At 38.1% G+C, this 25663-nt stretch overlaps 1 protein-coding gene across 3 annotated transcripts in view; it reads left to right on the top strand.

Annotated features, from left to right (window-relative positions):
- IFT88 (intraflagellar transport 88) overlaps nucleotides 1-25415 on the top strand; it is a 116316-nt gene extending 90901 nt beyond the window's left edge. For 2 of the 3 annotated variants that reach the window (XM_020968796.2, XM_078147083.1), the window contains 3 exons: nucleotides 10801-10866; nucleotides 24750-24860; nucleotides 25144-25415. In XM_020968796.2, coding sequence (XP_020824455.1) covers nucleotides 10801-10866; nucleotides 24750-24860; nucleotides 25144-25265 — 299 coding nt within the window. In that variant the 3' untranslated portion in view covers nucleotides 25266-25415. The remainder of the gene's footprint in view (nucleotides 1-10800; nucleotides 10867-24749; nucleotides 24861-25143) is intronic. The other variant, XM_020968797.2, reaches the window with a different exon arrangement.
- The last annotated feature ends 248 nt before the right edge of the window (nucleotides 25416-25663 follow it).

Raw genomic sequence — 25663 nt, 5'->3', positions numbered from 1 at the left:
CTTTCATCCCAGTTTCTGACAACTGTCCTTCATCCAGCACATGACATAGGTCATGAGATCCTGGTCTTGTTAGGTCTGAATTCATGGGTCATGACACCCTGGTCTTCTCAAGTCATCCCCCTGAGTCCTGTTTATGATAGCATGGTAAGCCCCAAAACAACTTAGAAGCTAACTAGCCATTAAACAGTGGAATGGGCTTACATTCCAAAAGAAATATTTCCCATTTGAATTTTTTTGCCAATACATCAAGCTTACATATGTCCAAAATGCAACTTATCAAAATCAACTTCCTACTGACTTCCCTATTTCTGTTCTCAGTACTATGATTCTTCCAATTAATTATTCAGACTTAAAATCTCAGATTCCTCTTTGACTCCTCCTTCCCATTTGCTTCTCACACTTTCAGTCACCAAAGCTTATGAGTCTACTACCATAGTATCACTTGTGTTCATCCTAGTCTACATTGGAAACCCTTCCTTCAAATGCCAGTCACTGCACTCCCCAGCAGATGTGTTTTTCCCCAAGCTTCCATAATGAGCCCTACTTATTCTATGGAACTATAGAACATGATTGCCATGGCTTCTATGCCACAGGAATTTCTCACTTAAAAAGATCCCCAAATCTAGATTCATTTTCTTACCTTGGCTATTCAGTATTAGACTTAGAGGTGTACCCTGAAACTTGTCCTGGTGGATTTCTTTCCATGGGTACCCAGAGTACCCCTGACAGCCAAGAAGCTGACAAATAAAACACTGTGTCCCATCTCAAAGAAGTTGGGCGAGGACCACCAAGCACAGCTGGATGTTGCCCTCATTTAACAGCACGTTGGGAATAGATGATGTAATTTCCCTTGAGGCAAAGAACCAAAAGTGCCCTGAAATTTTGAGCATGCGGAAGAAGAGCTCATTAACTACCATACAAAAACTCATGAGGAGGTATGGCTGCTTATTAAAACTGGGTCAGCTCTATTGCCCTTTGAGGAACCCAGTATCCCTAGAAAGACTAGCCTTGGCTCCTGGCCACTTGTTGTTTTCAATTTAGGTTCCTGGGGACCTTTCCTAGTATTTCTCAAATTTTTAAAGGTGGTACCCAAGGGCAGTTCCACCCCCACTTCCCATATTAACCTCTGAACCTTTAGCCAGAGTTCCTAAGCACTTGCTTGAGTTAGTGTTCTCAAGTGTACTTAGCTAGTGCTTGATGTGGGCCCCAGAGTCCACTGTATTGATACTAGAACCCTTTCCATAATGCCGAATCCCTCTTAGATCATCACTTCATTTTTGATGAGCTCCAGCTTACTCAGGTAGGCTTGATCTTTCACCTGAGATCAACATCCCTGTGCAGTCATTTGAAGAAACCTCTTAGATGTGAAAAAAAATCTAAAAATTAAGTATAATGGAATCAGAGGAATGACAGCAACATGCAGAATTTTAACATTCTTTAGCATAATCTTCATTGTTATGAGATGCTAAAATCAAATACTGGAAATGGAACAACTCTACAGTGAGATTTGATCATCATGCCATCAGGATTTCATAGTTTGTTTTAAATTCCAGAACTTATATATATATTACTCTTGGGGTTTTTTTCTCTTTTAATAAACCACCATTAGTCTATTTTGAAAATTTTCCCATCCAAAGTTTGTTTGCTGAATTTTATTTCCTTTCTTGCAAAAGAAGCATTAATTTTTAAAAACCACTTAACTGTGCACATGAGGTATCTTGATCATCTTGAAAATATTCCTCTTTGTAGGAACTCTTTGCCTTTAGTTTTTGGTATTGTCAGAATCTATTGTCTATTAAGAATCTTTTGAGTACTATAACTACTTAAAAGTTCTTTTGAGTTCTTGAAATTTATGTTAACATCTTGTTCAAAGTATCATAATAATTTTTAAAGGGAAATGATTGAAGATTGGATCAGAATAATTTATAATTCTTTTGATAACATGTATCTAAGAAATGCCTCCTTGGACTCAGCTAATCCTGAAGTGGATAAACAGAAGAAATAAATTTTTCAACCTATGTGCCATTTTGCTATTCTTTTTTTTTTAATTTTATTAATTTATTTTGATATATCAACACTCACTTCCATATGCTTTTGAGTTGAAAGTTTTTCTCCCCCTTCCTTCCTCACACCCTCCCCAAGATGGCGCACACCCTGATATAGGCTTTACATTTACATTCCTATTAAACATATTTTCACATTAATGAAGTTGTAATTAAAAATTAAAACCAGTAGGAGGAACCATCAGAAAGATGAAACAAAACTCAACAGAAGGTAAAAGTAAGTGATAACGATTCGACTTCCATAGTTCTTTCATTGGGTGTGGACAACATTTTCCATCCCAAGGCCTCTGGAGATGTCTTAGATCCTTGTAGTGCTGAGAAAGGTTCAGTTTAACAATCTTAGTCATTGCATAATGTGGATGTTATTGTGTACAAAGTCCTCTTGGTTCTTCTCACTTCACTCAGCATCAGACCATATAAGTCTTTCCAGGTTTCATTTTGCTATTCTTAAATAAAACCAGGTTTGAATTGACCTGTATTGAATCCCCTGGACTTGACTACTCATATAACTTGGTAGCTGATAAAGGGTAAACTATACCTAGTAGATCACAGACTACTACAAAGGCCTTCTACAAGAGGATCTTCAGCCACTGAAGAGTAGTATCTTCCCCTTGGTTAGTTGTTGAGTCCGGTGCTAAGGAGCCTTTTCTACCCATAGTAAATGGAGAGGTGTTGATAAATGACACCAACTTAGCAGAAGGTAGAGATTACAAGAAGTCAGTATCCCTTCTTACCTGAGATATCAGGCATGATTGCTGTATGTGCAGTTAGCTCATGATTCCATGGAGACAAATCTAATGAGACCCATTCTTCCTAAGAGATTGGGTATCAAAAGGTATGGCCGGTGTGAGAAATCACAGTCAAATGTAGTTAAACTTGGGCAGATTCAGGCTGCTGAGCTGGAGTTATTCATTAATAATTATAACCTGGTGAGGACTCTGAAAAGGTCCATAACAGTAGACTGATGCAAGAGTCAGAGATCCTGTTAAATGAGAAACTCTCAGGTCTGGAGAAGTACAAAAAGCCACTTTGCAGAAGAGTTTGAACTTAGGTGGTCCTGGGGAGGTATTAAAGGCATTTACCACAGCAGTGTGTAAGAAAAATTATTCTGGTGGCAATTCAAAGTGTGGTTTGGAGGAGGTAAAAAGGTCTCTTGCCAAAGTCCAAGTGAATGATATTGAGGTTGAAAAATCTGAGGAAATAGGAGAGTTTATTGACAATAGAACAGGGCTTCCAGAAGGCACGGTGGAATGGTGTAGACAGTGGGTCAACCAGGTTGAAGTGCAACTTGGAAGATGTAGGGGTGATTATAATAAGGGAGAATGGAGATTGGGAGAATGCAGTAGAGGCATGCTGCCTGTACCTAAGGTATTGAAACCAGATAACTAGGCTATGGGAACTAGTACAACACCAAGTAGATTTGTGTGGTATATTCCTTTGATAGAAGGCTTATAATGTTAAGTCATCACAGGATTCCAAATAGAATTTGGAACATTGATGGGGTGTGTGCATGTGTGCGTGTGTGTGTGTGTGTGTGTGTGTGTGTGTGTGTTTTAATTTAAATGTGTTATTTATTTTTAACATAATTTTTTTTTAAATTGTGAGTTCCAAATTATCTCCCTCCTTCATTCCTACCCCTCCTCCACTCGCTGAGAAGGTAAACAGTATCATATCACTTATATGTGTGAAATCATACAAAATATTTATTTCCATATTAGCCATATTGTTTAAAAAATGAAGAAAAATAAAGAGAGAAAATTATATTTCAATTTGTACTCAGAGTTCATCAGTTTTCAGTTTTCTCTCTGGAGGTGGATAGCATTTTTCATAATGACTTCTTCAGAATTGTCTTTCATCATTGTATTTATCAGAGTGGTAAAGTCTTTCACAGTTGATCATCATTACAATATTGCTGTTGCTGTATACAATGATCTCCTGGTTCTTCTCACTTCACTTTGCATCAGTTCATATCAAGTCTTCCCAAGTTTATAGCACAATAGTATTCTATCACAGTCATATGCTACAACTTGTCCAGTCACTCCCCACTTAATGGACATCCCCTCAATTTCAATTCTTTCCTTTTTTTTTTTTGTGAGACAGTTGGGTTTAAGTGACTTGCCCAGAGTCACACAGCTAGTGAGTGTTATGTGTCTGAGGCCAGATTTGAAGTCAGGTCCTCCTGATTTCAGAGCTGGTGCCCTATCTACTGTGCCACCTAGCTGCCCCTCAATTTCTGATTCTTTGCCATCCCAAAAAGAACTGCTATAAATATTTTTGTACATTTAGATCTTTTCCCTTTTTCTCTGATCTCTTTGGGATACAGACCTAGTAGTGGTATTGCTGGGTTAAAGAGTATGCACAGTTTTATAGCCCTTTGGGCACAGTTCCACATTGTTTTCCAGAATGGTCAGACCAGTTCACAACTCTGTCACTTCATTAGTCTACCTATTTTCCCTCATCCCCTCCAGCATTTGTCACTTCTGATAGGTGTGAGGTGGTACCTTGGAATTGTTTTAATTTGCTTTTCTGTAATCAAAGTTATTTAGAGCATTTTATCATATGTCCATAAAAAGCTTTGCTTTCTTCTTCTGAAAACTGCCTATTTATGTTCTTTGACCATTGTCAGTTGTGGAATGACTTTTATTTTCATAAATTTGACTCAGTTCTATACAGAGTATATATTTGAGAAATGAAGCCTTTATCAGAGAAACTTGCTGTAAAAATTTTTTATATTTCTGCATTGTCTTTGGTACCTTTTAGCAAGATGTAATTTCCCTGATTATCCCTTTTAATTCTATTTTAATTTTTGCTTTTTCTGACCTCATGATTACTGCCACAGCCTTTTTTTTACTACAGCTAAAGCATAATAGAGTCTATTCCAGGCCCTTATTTTAACTCTCTGTCTTTCTTTTTCAAGTGTGTCTCTTGTAAACAACAAATTGTTGGATTGTAGTTTCTAGTCCATTCTGCTATACACTTCCGTTTTATGAGTGAGCTCATCTCCTTCATATTCACAGAACATTTTGGTGTGTACCCCCATGAAGTTTCTTCTCTAGGTTCCTTTTGTTAAGCAATTTTTACCAAGCATTTGGGGTTGGGGTGGGACAGGAGAGAAGGGCTTTCATAAGTTCAGCCTTGTCCTAGGCTGTAGGACCAATCCTGTTTCCAGAAAGAAAGGAGTAAAAGCCCTAGGTTGGTAGCTCAACATGGTTGTTAGTCTTGTTGCTAAATCAGGTCCTCAAAGGGGAAGAGCGGGGAGTGAGAGGGAATGACTGAATCTTACTCTCATCAGATTTGGCTTAAAGAGGTAATAACATACACACTCAATTGGGTTTGGAAATCTATCTTACCCTACAGGAAAATAAGGAGGAAGGGAAAAAGAGAGGGGGATGATAGAAGGGAGGGCAGATTGGGGAAGGGAGTAATCAGAAGCAAATACTTTTGAGGCAGGGACAGGGACAAAGGAGAGAATAGAATAAACGGAGGAGTGGGATAGGATGTAGGAAATATAGTTTGTTTTTCACAGCATGACTGTTATGGAAGTGTTTCGCATATCTACACATGTATAACCTATATCGAATTGCTTGCCTTCTTAATGAGGGTGGTTGGAGAGGGAGGAAGGAAGAGAATTTAGAACTCAAAAGTTTTGAAAACGAATGTTAAAAATTCTTTTTAAATGCAAGGGAAATAAGATATACAGGCAATGGGGTACAGAAATCTATCCTGCCCTACAAGAAAATAGAAAGATAAGGGGATAAGAGAAGGGAGGGTGATAGAGTGGATGGCAGATTAGGGGAAAGGGTATTCAGAAGGCATGCTGAGTCTGGGAAGGGGAGAGATGGGGAGAAAATTTGGAACTCAAAGTCTTATGGAAATGAGTGGTGAAAACTAAAAATAAATACATTAATTTAAATTGGCTCCTCAGCAGTTAGATTCCTGATTTGTTCCCCTGATTGAGTAGCTATCTGGTATTGCCCTAGGCACTGGTCTTCCTATCCCAGAAACTCATTCTCACTGTATCTGATTTCCCTGATGATCATTGCTCATCTGCCCTGCCTCTGCCCTGGTAGATAATCTCATTCACAGGATCATATGAGGATCTAGAGTAGAATAGGACCTCTATGGCCTTTTAGTGCAACCCCCTCATTTTCCAGATGAGTAAACTCAAGTCCAGGGTAGTTAAAGAATTTGCCCCAAATCACACAATTAGGGAGCTTCAGGAGCAGGGTTTGATCCCAAGCCCTCCAACTTCAGAGTCAGTACTATGCTGCTTCCCCAGTTCAGTTTGGACTTTTAGAAAATGATATTTTGTCTTTTCCGTCCCAGTGAAAACAGCAGCAGCTACTAATCTTCCAGTTTCTGACTCAAATCTTTGAATGTCAGTTCTTTAAGTAATCATTCTCTGGCCTTGCTCTCATGTTCCAACACCTAAACTTTTAGCCAGGCTAGTGTCTGTTTTTTTCACGCATTTTGCAGTCTGGCCTGCCCTTTGCCCCCCCCCCAAGTACTGATCCCAAGTCACAAAATCATATAATTTACTTCTCATATAATGGGAAAAACTAACTTGAAGGAAAATGATTAAGAGATACTTCCTTCCTTGAATTAGGACATCTGCCCAACTCTCATGACCTCATCTACCTCCATTCTTCCTCAACCAGGCACAGAATGACCAAACTGTGGATTCTTCCCCCATGTCTACTCCCTGTTCTTTAAGTTGATTCTTATCATCCTTATTAGTTAGACAACAATAATGATACTTATGGAGCACGTTTTACAAAGTGCTTTGTCACTATATAGTCACTATATAGTGATTTGTTATTCTGCATGAACATCTATTTCTGTTGATTCTAAATCATACCCTTGAATTTGTCTGTAGTACCACTATTGCCTGTCTAGTGCAGTGGAGTTAGGTAAATTACATATACTACATATGAAACTTCTTGTTACAAATATCTGTACATATTGGTCATTTTAAGGAGTAGCAACATATGACTTTTTTGCCACATTCTCAAGGCATAAACAAATAGCTAGAAATAAATGGACTATCTTGAGAATTCTGAGAAACCAGTGTTTTTTTTTTTTGTAGCTTTGTACTAGTATAGCAGTGAAGCAGTAGGGAGCCTAGTAAGTGTAGCCAAACTACAGGACATCACTACACTGGGGGCAATACCAGATTTCTAGAAGTGTGTTGTGGGGCCTAGGGAGTTACCTAAGTTAAGAGACTGTCAGTCACAGTGTTGAGCATCTATATTTTAAATAAGCAGTCATAAATATTTGTTGTCTGGTTGATTAATAGTCTAATAGCACTTGAAATATTAGGTTTGAGAGAATTGTTAGGGGAAAAACAGTTAACATTATTTTATTGCTGTTTAATGCAGTTTTAACTGAATACCTACTAATCATTTTTTTCCATTAAAAGGGTTTGGCAGAAGGAAGAAGTTCCTTGTGTCCCATCAGTTAAATTGGGGAATTCTTCAACATGATCACTCTCTAATCTACCCCTTTTACTTCTGTTGCATAAGCAGGCATCTGTTTTCTGGATATGCTAGAAGACGCATTAGCTAATTCACACTGCTGAGGTACTCCCTGGCTTTTTGCTCGGGATTAGTAATTTCAATAAATTGTTGGAGAACTACTAGAGTGGAAATTCTATACACCTGGGGTAATTCACAGGCAGGTAATTCATCTGTAACATAACATTTTTAGACAGTTTTGTGAGACATTGAAACATTGTCACATAATTAGTGTGCAACAAGAGGTAGAGAATGAATCCAGGTGGTCTTGACTCCAAGGCCAACTTATCTACTATGCCACCCTGCCTCTCATGGTACCATTTAATAGACAGAAAATGTAATGGTTCCTTCATATCTTTATAGTAATCTTTAATTCCTAAACTACAAATTAGAAGCTCTTTTATTGCTGGTTATATGGTTACATAATAGGATATAATAATGAAGCTTCAAGATTGCACTACAACTTATTTTTATAAAATCCAAAGATATATGATCTCCAAAATATTGTTATCATTTAATGAAATAATCTTTTTTTTTTTGGTGAGGCAATTGGGGTTGTGACTTGCCCAGAGTCGCACAGCTAGTAAGTGTTATGTGTCTGAGGTCAGATTTGAACTCAGGTTCTCCTAACTCCACTGCACCACCTAACTGCCCCATGGAATGATCTTTTAAATAACATTTATTGATTTATGATTTTAAAATCTAAACAGGTATTTTATTTATATTAAGCAAATCTTACTTAGAGTTCAGAAAATCTTTGCTATTGTCTGTTAGCTTCTTCTACAGAAATGGTCTACAGTATTTCTATCATAATTAGATAAAATGAGAAAAACATGTTTCATTTAATTGCCAACTTACATTATCTCACCAATATTTTCCTATTAGTTTTTTCTCATTTCCTTTAACACTTTATTTAGTAGCATTTCAGCTTCCATTTTTCTCCTTCCAAGCTATTCTTTTTTTCCCTAGTAATTTATTATTCTTGATGTGAGTTGTAAACTTTATATGATAGGCCAGTTTTAATTTTTTCTTTATCTTAGAATTCTCACATTTATTCTAATAATGTTTGCTTCAAATTATAAATAGAGGACACTTATCACATTAAAATTGAGTTCTGCTTATTCTAAACCATACATTCAATTTTGAAAAATACAATAAAACCTTACACATTTGGACCATTTCATGAAACTCAGTATAGCACCACACCCAAACTGATTTCCTTTTCTCATATTCTTTCTGTTGCCACCACCCAAGAGTAAAAAAGTTTTTTTTTAATCAAAAATTGGACTGTGTCCTGACTTCTTCCCTACCTCCTTTCACTCCCTACCCTATTGCCGTCTAGCAGTTTCCTTTCAAATGCCTTGGCTTCCAGTAAATAACTAAACTCTAATGTGAGAGAATTTTGGAGTTCGATTGCATATGGCTGAGGTATATCTCAAGTTCAGTTTCACATTACTCATTTCTCTTGGCACAGTTTTGAAGCACTAAAAAATCCCTTCAGTATTCTCTTTTACCACTTCCCAGGTGAGTCCACAGACACTTTCTCTAGGTCCTGATCTCTGGGGTTTCAGCCCTTTTGACTAGTCAACTCTATTTCTATTCATCAGTTTTAGGGTTAGCTACCCTTTCTATTATCTCACCTGATTTCCTCCCTTTCTTCTCCCCGCCCCCTTTAGAAAAAGCACTGGACTTCAGAGTCCCAAGACCTGAGTTTGAGTCCCATTTTTCTAATTATTAATTGTGTGACCCCTAGACCAGGCACCCCAGTCCACCTCTCTGAATGAATGGAGGAATGAGAATTTATTAAATGCTTAGTAAATACAAATACAAAAGTGAGGCAATTCTTGCCCTCAAGCAGTTGACATTCTAATAGGGAGAACCTAGGGGGAGTGATAACCAGAAAGAGGTAGAGAGATACGTACATTCCAGTAACGTGGTCTAGGTGGAATGTGAAGCAGGGCTGAGGCTGGCTAGATCTGATGGGCAATGTAGCATACTTACCAATGTGAACATTGAAGGCTCTAGCATGGGGGTTCCACAGTTGAGAGTATTAAGTTCCCCCACTCTGAGCCTCAGTTTCCTCATCTGTTAAGTGAAGATACTTTCACTTTGAGGGCCAAATAAAATAATGTATACAAAAACACTTTGTAAACTATAAATTATTTTAAAATATAATAAGAAGAATTGTATTCCCTAGAATTCCTGTGTTCCTTTCTTATCTCTCCAACTTTTGATAGCAGCAGTACTATCAAAAATATCCTATAATATTCTGTGGATCATTTTCCCTATGATCACAGGATTCAGAGCTGGAAGATATTCTTAGAGATATTCATAGAGTCCAACCCCCTCATTCTACAAATAAGGAAACTGAGGCCTATAGAAAGGGGAAGTAACTTGCCCCAAAGTCATAAAACTACAAACTAGCAGAGTCAGAATTTGAATCCTGGTCCTTTGAACTCAAAGTCCAATAACTTATTCACTCTACCACAGGGAACTGCCCACCCCCTCTCTTTTTCTTCTATCATTCTTTCTTAAAAGTACTTGTTCTGAGTACATAGCTCTATCTCAACTTCTCCTGAATCCTCCTTCTCCCCTGCCAAAGGAATCAGCCACTGCTTATAACATTCCCATTCAAGAATTCATAACTTGCACTTGAATGTTAAGTTTCCATTTACAATACTTAAAAATACTTAAAACTTCACATTTTAACATGGAAATCCTTAAACAACTGAGTCTTTTACTGGGTAGGGGAGAGGATATTTTGTCAATGACTAAAAGAAGAGTAGTCTGAATTAGCAAAATGAGAATATTTTAAAAGAAATTAATTTTATGAATGTTGCTTACATATACTGTACCTATAGGTATTTTAACAAATGACCATAGAAAATGTGCTTTACTATGTAAGAATATTTGTATAGCATATTCAAATATAATTAGTTTATATATAAAATATGCTTTTATATATTTTATTTTAAATTTTAAATTAATTTTTAAAATATGCTTGATGGTACTTTGAGACTATTCGTGTTAGTAGTTTAAATGTGTCTCTGGGCAACCTTGTTTCACATTAATTTGTTTAGTAAACTTTTCTTCATATATAATTCAAAAATAAATTTCAGCCCAGCTGATGTCTATATTATCACCAATTCTAAATTAGTGTAGTCCAGTTTATTTATTATAGTTGAAAAAACAGTAGAGCCTAACCAGGACTTTTTATATTATAGGAATATATGATCTTAGAGCTGGAAGGGACCTTAAAGGTCATCAGGTCCAACCTCCTCATTTCACAGGTGAGGAAAATAAGACCTAGAGAGGTTGTGACTTGCCCCAGGTCACATTACCAATTAGTGGTAGAGCTGGGATTGGAACCCAGGTCCCTGGACTCCCAGTCCTGTGCTCTCTTTATTACTGGTTCTGTCCATTACTCGACTCAGAATACTTTAGTGTGTTTTTGCAAGATTAACTTCTTGAGAAATAGGCATATTTTAACTATTTGGAATAAAAATACATTACTGTTTTATATGCAGAATCTCTCTTTAAGGCTATGTCTACTTGCTACCAAAACATCTAGTCAATTCAGTGAAAAAAAGTCAGTCAAAACTACCTCACTGCTGGCACTTCCTGGAAAGTTAGCTTCGCTTGTAAGAGGAAGGAACCCCAGAACCCTGAGTGCTGCTGATCAGGTGGTCACACTAAAGTAAAACATACAGTAGGTACTATACAACTCAGATGTCTTATAGTCGACAATTGTTAAGGTAATGTCCTGGAAAACAAAAAAATTGGGGAAGGAACCTATCTTCCTGAATTAACTGAATTTTAAGGGCCAGGTCGTCCATGGATTACAATTCCTTAATTTGTATTTATCCCCAAAAGAGTGCGGTTTGTGGTATGTTTTCTACTTTAGCACAGTATTTGCATTTTATGACATTTTGAGTGTTGGAATGTTGGAATTAGTAAGCTTAATGTTAAAAGTTATGTTTCCTATAAATACCATTTGTGATTTTAAAAAGTTTGCTGCATTCTTAGGTGTTATTTGTATTATGTTCTTGGGCCAATATTTTTCCTCAAGGAATATATCTCTAATGTTATGATGTAAGGGAATAAAAAAATATGGTCAGTGAGCAGAAGTTAACTTTATGGCTGACTTGTCCATTGTACCTTTTCCACAAAGGAGACATATGTGTAATATTTTCTAAAAATGCAGGCTTTTAATTTTATGTTTGTACTCTGCTTATCGAAGTGTATTCCAAGAGTGAGCAAGCATTTTGGGTAGGAGGTCACTTCATAAGTTTTGCTGAGCTTGGATGGGGGAATACAGAGTCAGGAAGCATTTGTTGAGTACTCGGGTACCGTGGGGAGTGACAAAGACTTAACTGTTACCAAGCAACTTAAAATATAACAGGGAGGCTGGACAAACACCTACGAATACAATTGAAAAATAAAGAAAAAGAGACTTTATATCTGTTATGGCATTTAATTTTTTGTTTTATATCATCACAATGTTTGTACTTGTCTTATTCTCCCTATTAGATTGTAAGTTCTTCGAGGACAGGGAGCATGTCTTCATCTTTTTTTTCCCCCAAACCACCTAGCACAGTGTCTTGTACATAATAGACACTTGATAAATACTTATGTTATTGAATGCCTAAAATATGTAACAGTATTAAAATACATATGCTGGTGAGCAGAATCATAGATTAAGGGCTGGAGGGGAACTCTGAGGTCATCTAGTTCTTAGACAACCTCTAATTAGAAAATCAGTCCCTTTATTTTACAGATGCAGCAGCTGAGGGTCCATAGAGGTAGAGCGACTTGCCTACTAGCCCCATTGCTATGTCACTCTCAAGATATCAACGGTATTAGTGAAGGAATTGTTTTCCTCTCAGGTTGAACCCAGAAACCTGGGTCAGTCAGTCCCATTGGACAGCTTTATGCCTTCTCGTTCACCAAATATACCAAATGTAACAAAAAATAAATTTGTATTAATAATAAATAGACAAAGTGTGACCCTGGTCAAGTCACTTAACCTCCTAGTCAACTCTCTAAGGTGCAAATCACTTGCTGTTCTACATCAGTGGAGGGAATTTCCTCACTTTCCCTACACGAGTTTGGACAAAAAGAACTTTAAAAATCAGGAATTATCAAAATACTGTCCTTTAGCCCACAGTGGCCCCTCTATCACATTCCCAGAAAAAACTACATTCTCAGAGGGACATACTTCTGCATTGTGCTCTGATATATCATACACTCTCAACAATATTCCATCACCTTTTACCATTCTTCTGGGTTGGTGATCCCTTTGTGTCAACCACTGATATCTAGGTTCCCATAGCCTGACAGTCTTCATATGGACTAGTAAAGGCCTCTTTTCTAGAGTTCCTCTTCTAATCTAGCCAGTAAATACAACTGTTTAAGCTGAGGACATGGCTTTTGGAATAATATGCTAGTTCAAGTAGCTCTTGCTCTAAGAACTATCCTATCTTTACACCTGGGTCATCTCTGGATGGGCAGCATAAATTATCTTCCAGGAATAGATTCTTTATTTTTCTATCAGAGTAATAGACCTTTCTCCTTTGAAGCTTATTTCTCTTCCTAAAGTCAGCCCCTGACTAGGGTTGGATGGTATATTCCTAATTTAACCTTAGCCCCTTCCTTAGGGTCCCCCATTGGAAACAAATGATAAAAATTTCTGGGGCTAACAATAACATGCTTACATTGCAACCCAGTGTCCCAGGTAGAACTACATTTATGTAATATTCCTATTGATTCAGAAGGCCACAGATCTCACTTTTACACTACTCACAGCTTGTCCTTCTGTAAATAGGGCTACATTTATACATAATTAAATGCAGGTACTTGGGAAATATTTCAATAAAATAAGACTGATATTTAACAAATCACAAATCCACAAAGGGATCATTTTATTTCAGGGAGGGGAAGAAACAAGAATGGGGGAAAAAACCACTACTCCCACATCTTTATATAATATTCATAAAAATGAACTGCATGCATATGGAGGGTATCATCAATGAAAATGTGAGATGAAAACTGGTAGACTTTTACAAATTATTCTCTATAGTAGGCGATATATATATTGACTGAAAGGTGCAAAGAGTAAAACAGCCCGCTGTTCTTACTAGCTGTGTGACCCTGGGCTTAACCCCGATTGCCTCGAAAAAGCAAAACAAAAAAAGGGCCCACTGTTACTTATTGTTAGTTGAATATCTCCCGTCATTTCCCTCCCTGCCACCTCCGCAAAGTGATATTTTGGTAGATCAAAAGGTTCTCTTGCAAAAAAGGATTCTTTTATATGTGAAGATCATGCGAGATTCTTTGATAAAATGCAATTCAATTAAGCATTTATTAAGCACCTACCATGTGCAAAGCACCAAGGTGCTTGGACTATGAGGACAAACCCAAAACAGTCCCTGCCTTGAGGGGGGAGCTTACATTCTGCTGAGGGATAAAGCTTGTACACAGATAAGTATAAACAAAATAATACAAAGTAATTTCAGTGGAAGGAGAAGACTTGGGGGAGAAAGGGTCCAAGAAAGGCATCAGGTAGGTGAAGAGATCTGGGAATTCCAAGAGGTGGAAATGAAGAGGGAGAATATTCCAGACCTAGAGAGCGACAAAGAGGCTGGAATATAAAGTACATGATGGTGAGTAACATAAAATAAATCTGGAAATAGAGGGGTGGAACCAGGTTGTAAAAGGCTTTAAATGCTAAATACAGGACTTTGTACTTTGTCCCGGAGGCAAAAACCACTGGAGCTTCTGGAACAGGGCAATGACATCATCAGGCTTGTGCTTTAGAAATGTAAATTTGGCGGCTGTGTTTGTGATGGATTGGAGAGGAAAGAGAATAGAAGTAAGAAGAGCAATTTGGTTATTGCTGTAGCCTAGGTGAGAAGAAATGAGGACCTGATCTATGAATTGTGGCCAGGTGAGTGTAGAAATGGAACAAAAAAGATGTGGAGGTAGAATTAGCGAGACTTAGTAGTTGATTAGATATGGGGGGAGGGGAGTGGTGATTGAGAGGGAAGAGTTCATAATGATGATTTCAAGGGTGCAAGCCTTGGTTACTAGAAGGACAATAGTACCCTCAACAGAGGGAAGATTTAGAGAGAAAGATAATGAGTGCTGTTTTGTACATGTTAAGTTTGAGATCCCTGTGGGACATCAGGATAGAGATGTCTGTCTGGCAGGTGGTGATATGTGACTAGAGAATCAAGGAGAAAGAAGAGCAATAAATATGTAGATTTGTGAGTTTTCTTCATAGAAGTGGTCATTGAACACATGGGAGCTGATGAGATCACCCAAAGCAAAGATTCTTAACATTTTTTGTGTGGTAAACACCTTTGGCAGCCTCATGAAACCTGTAGCTTTACCCTTTCTCAGAATGTCTTTAAACACAATAAAATAAAAGAGATAGAATTATGAAGAAAACCAAAGATTAATGAAAAATAAAAGTACATATATATATATATATATATATATTTTTTTCTCATCCAGATTTACCAACCCCCTGAAATATATCCATAGACCCCTTGGAGATCCCTAGGTTGAGAACCTCTGACCTAATTAGAAAAAATCTAAGACAGAGAGAGCCTTAGGGTATACTAGGAGATGAGACATAGATGATAACCCAAAGGATATTGGGTTAAACAAATAAGAAGAGGACCAGGAAAAAATGGTGTCACAAAAACTCTAGGAACAGTGAATATCCAGGAAGAAAAGGGGTTGTCAGCAATGCCAAAAGCATCAAGAAAGATGAGTACTGAGAAAAGGTCATTGGCAATTAGATCATTGGTAACCTTGGAAAACTGTTTCAGTTGAATAGTGGATTCATAAACTAGATTGCAAGTGGTTGAGAAGCATATGGGAAGTGAGCAGGTAGAGGCAGGTGGTATCTGTGGCTTTTTTCTAGAAGTTTGAATGTGATGAAGAGGAGAGATATAGGATGACATCTTGAGGGCATGGCTTGGTCAGATGAAGATGAAATGAAAAGACGAGTTTTAATATGGGAGAGATCTGGTCAGGTTTGTTGGCAATGGGAAAAGATCCACTAAGCAAAGAGAGATTAAAGATTAAGAAGAGAAGAATAATCAAAGGGCAATAGAACTCATCCAATGACCCCCTGATTATTAACCTCAAATGAGGCAGTTGTGCTCACCACTGTCATTCATTGTCATTTATCCCTTTAATGGAGGATTCTTGTTCAAGGTCCAAATGGGAAGAGAGACAGATTCCTTATAGATGGAAAAGACCTCTAGATGCTTCTGTTTGCAAATGCTATTGTGCTTACTCCATCAAATGCCACATCACAGAGCCCCTCCATGTGATTCATGAATGCTCAAAAGGGGCTGGTGAAACAATAAGAAAAACTAAATTAATTTTAAAAATCCATTGTCTAGTCTATAACTTACAATTGTTCTCCCAGGGATGCTGTAATGGTCAATAATCTTGGAACACCACAATCTTCAAGGTGTCAAAGTAAGTGAGGGGTCAAGATGGTGACCCAAAAGGCAATATAGAGATGGCTTTTGCATACAAGTAGGCTGCAGCATCTTTACAGTGATGACCTATGCTTTAAAAAAGTGGTATAAGGAATATAACTGAGGAAATGTAGATGGACTAAAAGGTGTGTTTATGATCTAGCAAGAGTGAGGGAAAGTAGATAAACAACTTGAGTGCTCCATTGGTACCCATGAAATGTAAAAAGACCCAGAGAAAGGTCACCTCCACATTGGTAGCAATCACTAGCCATTCCCTCAGTTTTGTAGGACACCAGCCTCCTCTTCCCTTGCTGATAGAGCAGGATTTCTTCTAGCTCTACCTCATCCCCCCTCTAATCTCTTTTTTGGTCCTTTTGACCCTGTCAATTAACTTTTCCTATCCCACTTCTCTCCGCCTGCCCTCCCTAAAAAATGGGGACCATAGCATATGATTAGGCAAGATGACTTTTAGCTGGGGGAATTGGTTTTGTGTTGTAGATCTGAAGAATGTAGACTTTCGTATCTCCTATCCATCCCAAACTCAGACAGCTGTGCCATTGGGGAAGCATCTGGTAGGATGGGGCCGAACCAGTGCCCCCTTTTCTTTGGTCTGTCCCTGCCAGCAAATAACAAGGTAGCAATTAGAGCTGGAAGGAACCCTAGAGGTCAAGCAACCCAATCCCTCATTTTGCAGATAAGGACACTGAGACTCATATGTCCATGATCGCACAGAATATGAAAGCCTGATTCAATCTCAAATTTTATGAGGCTGATTTCAACCATGTTCTTTCCATTATACCACACCTCCATATGTGTTTAATAGCATCAAAGGTTAGTTCTACTAATAGGCATTTCTTCAAATTTTACTTTATATAGACAAAACAGATTAAAGGAAGAGCCTTTGCCCTTATCCTCAACCTCCAGCCTTCTCATCTCATGAGGCTTCAGTGTTTTTCACCTTGACTCAGAGTTAATAGAAGCCTTTCCCCCAAAATTAGGCCTTGTCTCAGGTAACTAGCAAGTCTAGATCAATGTTACAAATTTCAGTCGCATGCTGCTTATTTATGTTCAGCTTTAATGTACTACTAAACATTGCTCAGTTGAATTCAGGTATTAAATACAAAGGAGAGGACCCAAAGTGATGAGAAATTTTAGAAAGGAGAAATCCTTTACCCCTCCTTTTCATAGAGGAGGTGGCACCTGAGCTGGACCTTGAGGGAAAGGAGGGATTTCAATTATGAGAGATGGGGAGAAGGGAATCCATTTTAGTTATGGAATCTTCTCTCCTACCCCAGTGCCTTTGCTCTCATTGGGAGAACAATGGAAAGGACCAAAACAGGTGCTAGTACTTACCCAGCTGGGCTAGAATACCGCTGAGGTAATACTCAAAAAGTAGATTGGATCTAGAGCTTTGAAGGCCTTGGTTTCCAGAACAAGGGAGTTGGTTGGTTGGCTGTGGGGAGCCACCAAAGGCTTTTGAACAGAGGAATTCTATGATATGAATGGTAGATGACATAGATTACCTAGGCATCACTTTGGAGAATCAATCAGGAAGGCAAGAGACTAGAAACACAGGGGCCAAGTAAGAGACTTTTATAGTACTCTGTGTTGAAAGGTAATAACAGGCAGAAATAGGGTGGTTGCAGTGGGTTTAAAAAGGAGGAAATTAGGGGGCAGCTAGGTGGCACAGTGGAGAGAGCACCAGCCCTGAAGTCAGGAGGACCTGAGTTCCAATCCGGCCTCAGACCAAATACTTGACACTAGCTGTGTGACCCTGGGCAAGTCACTTAACCCCAATTGCCTAAAAATAAGAAAAAGAAAAAAGGAGGAAATTAATACGAGACATTGTGGAAGTAAGTCAACTGAACCTGGCAAGTGATTAAATTTGGGGGAAAGGGTGAATCATAACTCCAAGGCTTAAAGTCAAGGTGGTTCAGAGGATGGTGATACCAGTAACAAGTTGAAAAGTTAGGGAAGGGACGGTTTTGGGGGAAGACGATGTTCAGTTTTTGACACAGCAAATATAAGACCCCTGTAGGGTGTCTGAGTGGTGATAGCTATTTGGCAGACACTTATAAATATGGAACTAAAATTCTGGAGAGAGGTCAGACCTGGAAAAATGTAAATTTGGGAATCACCTTTGTAGTGGTGCTAAGTGAAGCCAAGGACCCAGAGAAAGAGACAATTTTTGGGAGAAGGCAAAGACAGTTGTAGGGATATTACGGGTATAGGAGGAGGTTGAGTCAGCAAAGAAGATGCACAAAAGAACCTTTTAGAAAAGTAGAAGAGCTATGATAAGTCTATTGTCAAGGAAACAAGTATAAGAGATTATCACCAGTATTAGACTCTGCAGATAGAGGCTAAGGAGAATGAGGACCAAAGAAGTGGATTCATCAATAAAGAAGTCATTAGAGACCTTTGAGAGAGAGAGAGAAAGAGCAGTTTTATTAGGGTGACAAGAGACTAAGGATAGAGGAGTGGATGAGGAAGTGAAGGAAGTGAGTATGGACCGTTCTTTTTAGAAAGGGAAAGAAGATAGCTTGAAAGGTAGCAGGGATAAGCAAAAGTTTGGAGGTTTTGTTTTTGGTTTTAGGAAATGGACAACTTCAGAGTCTCAGAATCAAAGAGGCCTCAAATGCCAGCCATTTCAGGTGACAGCTAAGCACAAAGTTCCTCTGGTCTGTAATCTGTACCACAGCCTGTAAGTGATCATCCTGTCTTCTCTTCCAAGACCTTCAGTGAAGGGGAACCCGTAGCTCCAAGATAGCTGATTCCACTTGTTGGATGGTTCTAAGTGTTAAGAAGTTTCTTTAAATCAAGCCTAACCTTACCACTTGACAACTGCTGTCCATTGTTCCTAATTGTGTCCTTTGGGGCAAAACATAACAAGGGGACTGACTCTCTCTTTCACATAGGAGCTCTTTAAACGCTTGAAAATAGTAGCCATGGGTGCCTCACCCACACCCCAAGTCTCCTTTTCTTCAGGGGAAACTTCCTAATTTCTTCAGCTGATCCTTTTATGCATAATATCACAGCCCTGCATCATCCTGGTGTCTACCTATAGTTGCCCCATCCTATGCTTGTGATGTTGGTTTTTCAAGCATAAGTGTAAGCACTCTACATTTATCCTTATTAAATTTCATCTTCTTAGATTTGTCCCAGTGTTCTAGCTTATCAGAGTCTTTTTGGATACTAATTCTGTCATCCAGTATGCTAGCTCTCCCTCTCAGCTCTGTGTTATCTGCAAGTTGGATAACCTATCCATGTTTTTGTCCAAGTCATTGAGAAAAAATATTAAATAGCCCAGGGCCAGGCAGAAGTCCCTGAAGCACTCCATGATAGACTTCTTTCCAAGGTGCTATCTGACCAGTAATAACTGCTTTTCGAGTCTGGCCATTCAGTTTTGAATCCTCCCAACTCTGCTATCACCTAGCCCACAGTTTTCCATTTTTTCCACAAGAATAGCAGTATAGATAGCATTCTCCTGATCTACTTAACTTGCTAGCATGCTGTTGGCCAAAAAGAAGGGACCTGCTGAGAGAGAGGTTGGAGATGCTTGAAAGAGAAGGCATAATTGATAGATCAAGGCCACAAAGGAGGGAGAAGGGGATAAAAACATCAAGGCTGTACACAGATTGGGTGATTATCCTTGGCAAGAAGGCTAGCCACTTCATCATCTAAGACCAGAAGGAAGGAAAACATAGACAAGAGTGATCTGGAACTAGTGTGTGATGACTTTGACCTTAGGAAAGTATTAGGTGAAGTCATCTGCTGATGGAGAGGGGCAGGGAATGTAGTTGGGGGATTAAGGAGAGATATTGGGGATAACCACAGTTTGAAATAAGATGTAAAGTCAATAAGAAATGAGTAAAAGTATTTTCAAGCACTAATGAAAGCCAGATTGAGGTCAAATAGAAAAAATTTGTAGTGGACCTGGTTCACTTGGTTTTATTATTTCCTCCAACATTATTCAGCCTGTCAGAAGTGGTACCTGAAATGGTGAATACCAGAGAAAGTCCTCTATCCTCTTAGAGCAACTAAAAGCCATTATGCATTACTTAGAGATGCTCCTTTGGAAAATATCACCTTAAACATGTTTCACCTTAATAAGCCTTGTATTATTAAGTACATCTTCCACCACCCTACTACAGTCCTGTACCTAAATACCTTCCCCAGTTGAGAACCATCTTCTTTATCTAGGCATTATGACCTGACAGCATCTGATTCCTAAGACATAGAGACAGTCAAGTAAATAGTCTCTTCCCAACCCCAAATCTCAAAATCTTCCTGTTTTTCCCATGTTACCAACCAACCACAAAAAGATATCCATGAAAAATGGAATCAGTGTTCTGTTGCTAAAATGGTCCTAAAATGGTCAAGTACCTTTCAAACTGGACCATCTGATTGAAAGGCTTGGTCTCTCAAAATACATTCCATGGACATCTTTTCTGTTCCCTTATTTGAAATGCTTACCAGTTACCCCTGATAAATTCTTTCTTCTTGAAAAAGAGCTTATATTAAGACCTTCTATCAGATCCCATTCTTTCTTCAAATAGGCCAGTAACATGTTTCCTTACCTTCTCAAATACTCTCTTGGGAGAATTTTCCTAGTGTTGATCACTTCACCCAGAAAGGATGGTATGCTATAAGCTCTGTAACATGACCTCCCCATCCACTATAAATCTAACAATAATTAATCTTGATCTTTCCCCAATTTCATTCCCAGTGCCTGGAATTCATTTCCCCTTGCCCACCCCTATCTTCATCACCACTTATTGAAATCTTTTAGGGCCTAGCTCCGTTGTCACTTATTCCGTGAACCTTTCTACATTCTCTCAACCTCACTGGTTAGCTCCTTTTTGAACCTCTCCTTGAACTTCTCCATATCCTAATCCAATTTATGTTAAAGTTGGTTGTGCAATTCTTATCGCCCCCATTAGTTTATAAGTTCCTTAAGGTTGGGACTTGTATCTTATTCATATCTCCCACAATACTTTGCTTAAATGCTTCTCAGATTGGATTAAATTAATTACTGTCAGTGCTAAGAATAAGATAAGTTGTTGAATATTTTACGTCATTTCATCAGGTCATGGTATCATTAAATATTTACTTGAATATTTCCAAAGAACTCATAGAGAGTTCATTAGTGTAAGTATTTCTTACCCTTATGCCATTTAAATTTCTTTCTCATCTCATCAGATGTCTTCAGAAATTTCAATGACCAAAAAATATTCATCACATGATGACAACTCACCATTTTGGTAGTGAGTTTCCATGGACTTAGCTAGGTTGGGCCTTGTAAGAGAGAAGTGTATAGTCTATTGTCAAGCCCCTACTCAAAGCCCATACTTCCAGGACCTACCAGAGTTTGTGCTCTGCTATCATAGCTTTTTTTTAAGGCAGTTGGGGCTAAGTGACTTGGCCAGGGTCACACAGCTTGTAAGTGGCAAGTGTTTGGTCTGAGGCTGGATTTGAACTCAGGTCCTCCTGACTTAAGGGCCAATGCTCTATCCACTTTGCCACCTAGCTGCCCCTATCATAGCTTTTAAGAACCCAGAGTAACCTCTCTGTCAGGATGAGGGTATCAGAATAAGGCTTTAGTGAAAGGCCATGCATTTAATGTCATAAAAAATTAATATTATACTGAATATATTCTTGATAAGAAATGTCTTCTATAGTAATTTAACCCTTTACAGAAGATAAGCATGTATATGACATGGGCCATTCAGTTCTTTTTGTTTTATTCTGCATTCAGTTGTCTATTGCTTTTGATGATTTTCCCTAACTATTCTGGCTAAGATCTCTCTTCCCTTGTAAACCAAATTCACTTTTTATTTGAAGAGAGCATATGGTGAAAGTTTACGTAGCCAGTTTCTTAGTTTTAATTCATTTGTGCCCTGAATAGAGCCTGTGTTATGAAAGTCACCTAACCTACAAAAAGACTTCTTATAGTTTAAAAAATGTGGCATACTAGCATGTTTCAAACAGGTGTGTGTTGTTTTTTCTGCCTACCATGAGTTGATGTTTTTATAACATCAGTCAAGGCAAGGTGCAGCCTCCCTTCTAAGCAGAAGTTGAGTTAGACTTTATCCCAGCTGACAGGATTTCAGTCTCGGTAATAAAACAAAAAAGCAGTTCAAGGCTTCGTTAGCAGAAAAACATCAGACATGTCCAAAATTTGCTAACAGTAAGATTGGAATTTTACTTTATCTGAGTGTTGGGTAGTTGTCAGGACAGCTACATTCCATGGGGCCCCACACACTAACCCGGGCTTTGAATAGAATGTTCACAGCCGCCTATAAAGGCAGAAATGTCTATGCAAACAATAATTCCTTCCATTTATATTGAGTTTTACAGTTTTCAAAGCATTTTCACATGACCTCATTTCATTGGCTCTCCAAAATGTTCCCATGAGGAAGGCAGGGTAGATATTGTTGTCCCCATTTTGCAGACGAAGAAACAACCTAGGAGGGGTAACTCCAGGACCTGAACCGAGGTCCCTCTGACCCCTTCCTGTTCAGGGTTCTTGCTAACTCAGCAGGTAACTTGCTCCAGCTAAGTGTATGCCTCTAATGCCCTTACTAGAGAGATTTCCCTGCTAAAAGATTGAAATGCTAGGTTATTTTTTAAACTATTATTGGAAGGTCAGCTATTCAGATATAGTTATCTTCAAAACCCTGATGACAGAACCTATGTATTCTCAAGTCAAAATATTCCACAAATTGAATTTTTAATATTTTGAAATTTAGGATAGGCAGGCAGATAAAACAGAATTTTACTTCAAGTAGAACTGAAGGGACCTACAGGTTCACCTACTCCAAGTTCTTTATTTTGCACAAAAGGAAACTGAGGCTCAGATAGGGTTTTATGACTTGCCCAAAACTGAACAGCTGATGGCAAAACTAGAACTGTAACCTAGAAGGTTGAATGGGAATTTTTATAACTTATCAGTTCAGCCTTACTCTAAGAAACACTCATCATTTGCATTGTGTGGCCATGAATTTAACAATTTGCTTTATTATTCAAATATAAAATGAAGCCAAGCCAAAAACAACTTCCTTTTTTTTTAACTTCCCTTAGATGGCTTCCCTTCCTGAAGAAAGAGTTTCTTGCTTTAAAAAAAAAAAGTGTATATCACTTTATCCAAACCTAGAAATGAGAGTTTGTAATAGATGGAAAGTTTAGGGGGGCGGGGGATGCATCCAAAGTATTCATGCATAATTCAGATCCTTTGAAAAAGATTTCTAAACTATGTCAATTTCAACTCAATTTAACAATCATTTATTAGTCATTTTCTATGTGCCAGACACTTTGCTAGGCACAGGAGATACAAAGACAAAAATGAAAATAGGCCCCGCCCATAAGGAACTTTTATTTTTGCATTGGTCTATGTGGAAAGTTAGGTAGATGATGTGAACTTCCATTTTGCATTCAGATTACCAGTACTTTGAAGAAAGGTTGCTATTTTGGAGATGCAAGGCACAAATCTTGAGTTGAAATTGTAGCAAGAATGCAGAGAACAGCCTATTTTCATACCTTACCTCAGTGGGCTCCTACCCCCCATGTTTAAAGGCAGATGGCATTAAATATTAGGATAAAAACTAAGTTGATATGAAATTCAGGTTACTAGCAATGCTACTAATGCTTAGCCATTTGGAATTTCTCAGACTTCAAAGTAGCTTTAAAAAAAAAAAGGCTTGGGTTGGTTTTTATTCCTGCCTGTCTAAAATCTGAAGCTAAAGGAGTACTTGGAGTAGAATTGGGATAAGGGTAGGGAAAGGGAGATGGGAGACATGATTTTGTTATTATTACCTTGGTACCAATTCAGTTCTACTAATGCAATGAATACAGAGAAACACAGAATATACTCAGAAACAAAAGGGTCCTAGATGGGTTACTTGTTCTCAGTAAGAGTAAAGCTTTTATAATAGAAAGAAAACAAAGTGTCACTCTCAGAAGTCTTTGGAATTGTCACAGTTAATTGTCAGAATAATTACTCAAGCTAGAAGGGAGCATGGAGATCACATATCCTAGTCTCATCTTTTGATGGATGAGGAAATTGTAGTTTGAAAAAATGAAGTGAGCTGCCCAAAGTGGCAATACTAGAACTACCGTCTTCGAAATCCTGAAGCTTTTTCTCTGCAGAGAAATTTTGTTCTCATTAATAGGGGTATTCCCAAGAGATGGTTGCGATAAGGTTGGTAGTATCGCTTTAATACTATTACAGATTCTGTCTGTTCTGTTCTGCCTCAATAGGTCCTCTGAGGTCATCTAGTCCTGCCTTGTCAATCCCCTCCTTTTATACCTGAAGAGACTGAAGTTCAGAGAGTTGAAACCCTTTACCTCCAGTCACACACAATTAGCTAGAGACAAGACTAGAACCTAGAAGCTCTGTCAGCGTGAGAATGTGAGCTGGGACTTTTCAGAAGCAGATCTCTTTAAATTGAAATATGAAACTGCCTCTACCCAGATGAAAGAGTATGTTTAAGACCCATATTGTCACATTTTCCGTTTGTCGGAGCTCCCCAAAGAGAATTTGTAGCCATCAGAAATTGACTTCGTAGTGAGAAAGAATGCCTGTTTCATGGCAAACCTCGTACAGTTTAAGATATGTGGTACAGTTCTATGATTTCTTGGTTTATGAAACAGGTGAATTTCTATTCCCATATTTTCAGATAGTGGCCAGAACTCTAGTTCCAGCAGCAAAGGTGAGCGTCTGAGTGCTAAATTACGATCGTTACCTGGGACAAATGAACCTTATGAAAGTAGCAGTAACAAAGAAATAGGTGAGTGCCATTGTTTCTGTTAGTGGGCAAGGGCTAATGAGGAACACCTTAGGGAATTGGCATTCGTTTTAAATATGGCAATGCTAAAAATTTTTTTTTATGGATGGATGCTTATGAGAAAAAAATTTGGTGTCCTGTTTCTGTTCACTGTGAGTTTCATAATTTTGTTGATAACAAGAATTGGTTTATGTTTGTTCATTTCAATAATCCTTGTGAAATAGTTAAATAAATGTAATTTTATTCATAATAACATAGCCAATGAATCATCTGTTTTGAACCGCAGATGCCTCATATGTGGATCCACTGGGCCCACAAACAGAAAGACCCAAAACTGCAGCCAAAAAAAGGATTGATGAGGATGATTTTGCTGATGAAGAATTAGGAGATGACCTGCTTCCTGAATAATATGTATTTTAATGTTATTTACGATAGCAGACACATCGCCTTACAAGAAAGCATTTATATTAACTTTTTATAAAATACCTTACATTTAATTTTGTATGCTGTCAAATTTGGTGAAATTCAAAACTTAAATAAAACTATTCCATAAATCAATGAGCCTCTTCATTAAGTCACATATGGGGGTGGAGGAGAGATGTTTCTTTACTTTTCAAAATATCCATGATAAGGCCTTAATTAAGTTTAATTGCTAGGAGTCTGAAACTTAAAAAGCATTGAACGAGGATTATAACTTTGCTAAATCAACATTTTAGAGATTCTGACATTGATGGGGAGAGACATGCTCAGTAGAAGGTCCACCACTGTGACCTGTAATTTCTTAGAGTGTTGTAGAATTTTAGAGT

The sequence above is a fragment of the Phascolarctos cinereus genome, unplaced genomic scaffold, assembly GCF_003287225.1.
Source record: "Phascolarctos cinereus isolate Bilbo 61053 unplaced genomic scaffold, phaCin_HiC Scaffold_726;HRSCAF=1367, whole genome shotgun sequence".
Lineage (NCBI taxonomy): Eukaryota > Metazoa > Chordata > Mammalia > Diprotodontia > Phascolarctidae > Phascolarctos > Phascolarctos cinereus.
Note: the sequence above shows the minus strand (reverse complement) of the source record. Positions and strands in the feature narration are given on the sequence as shown.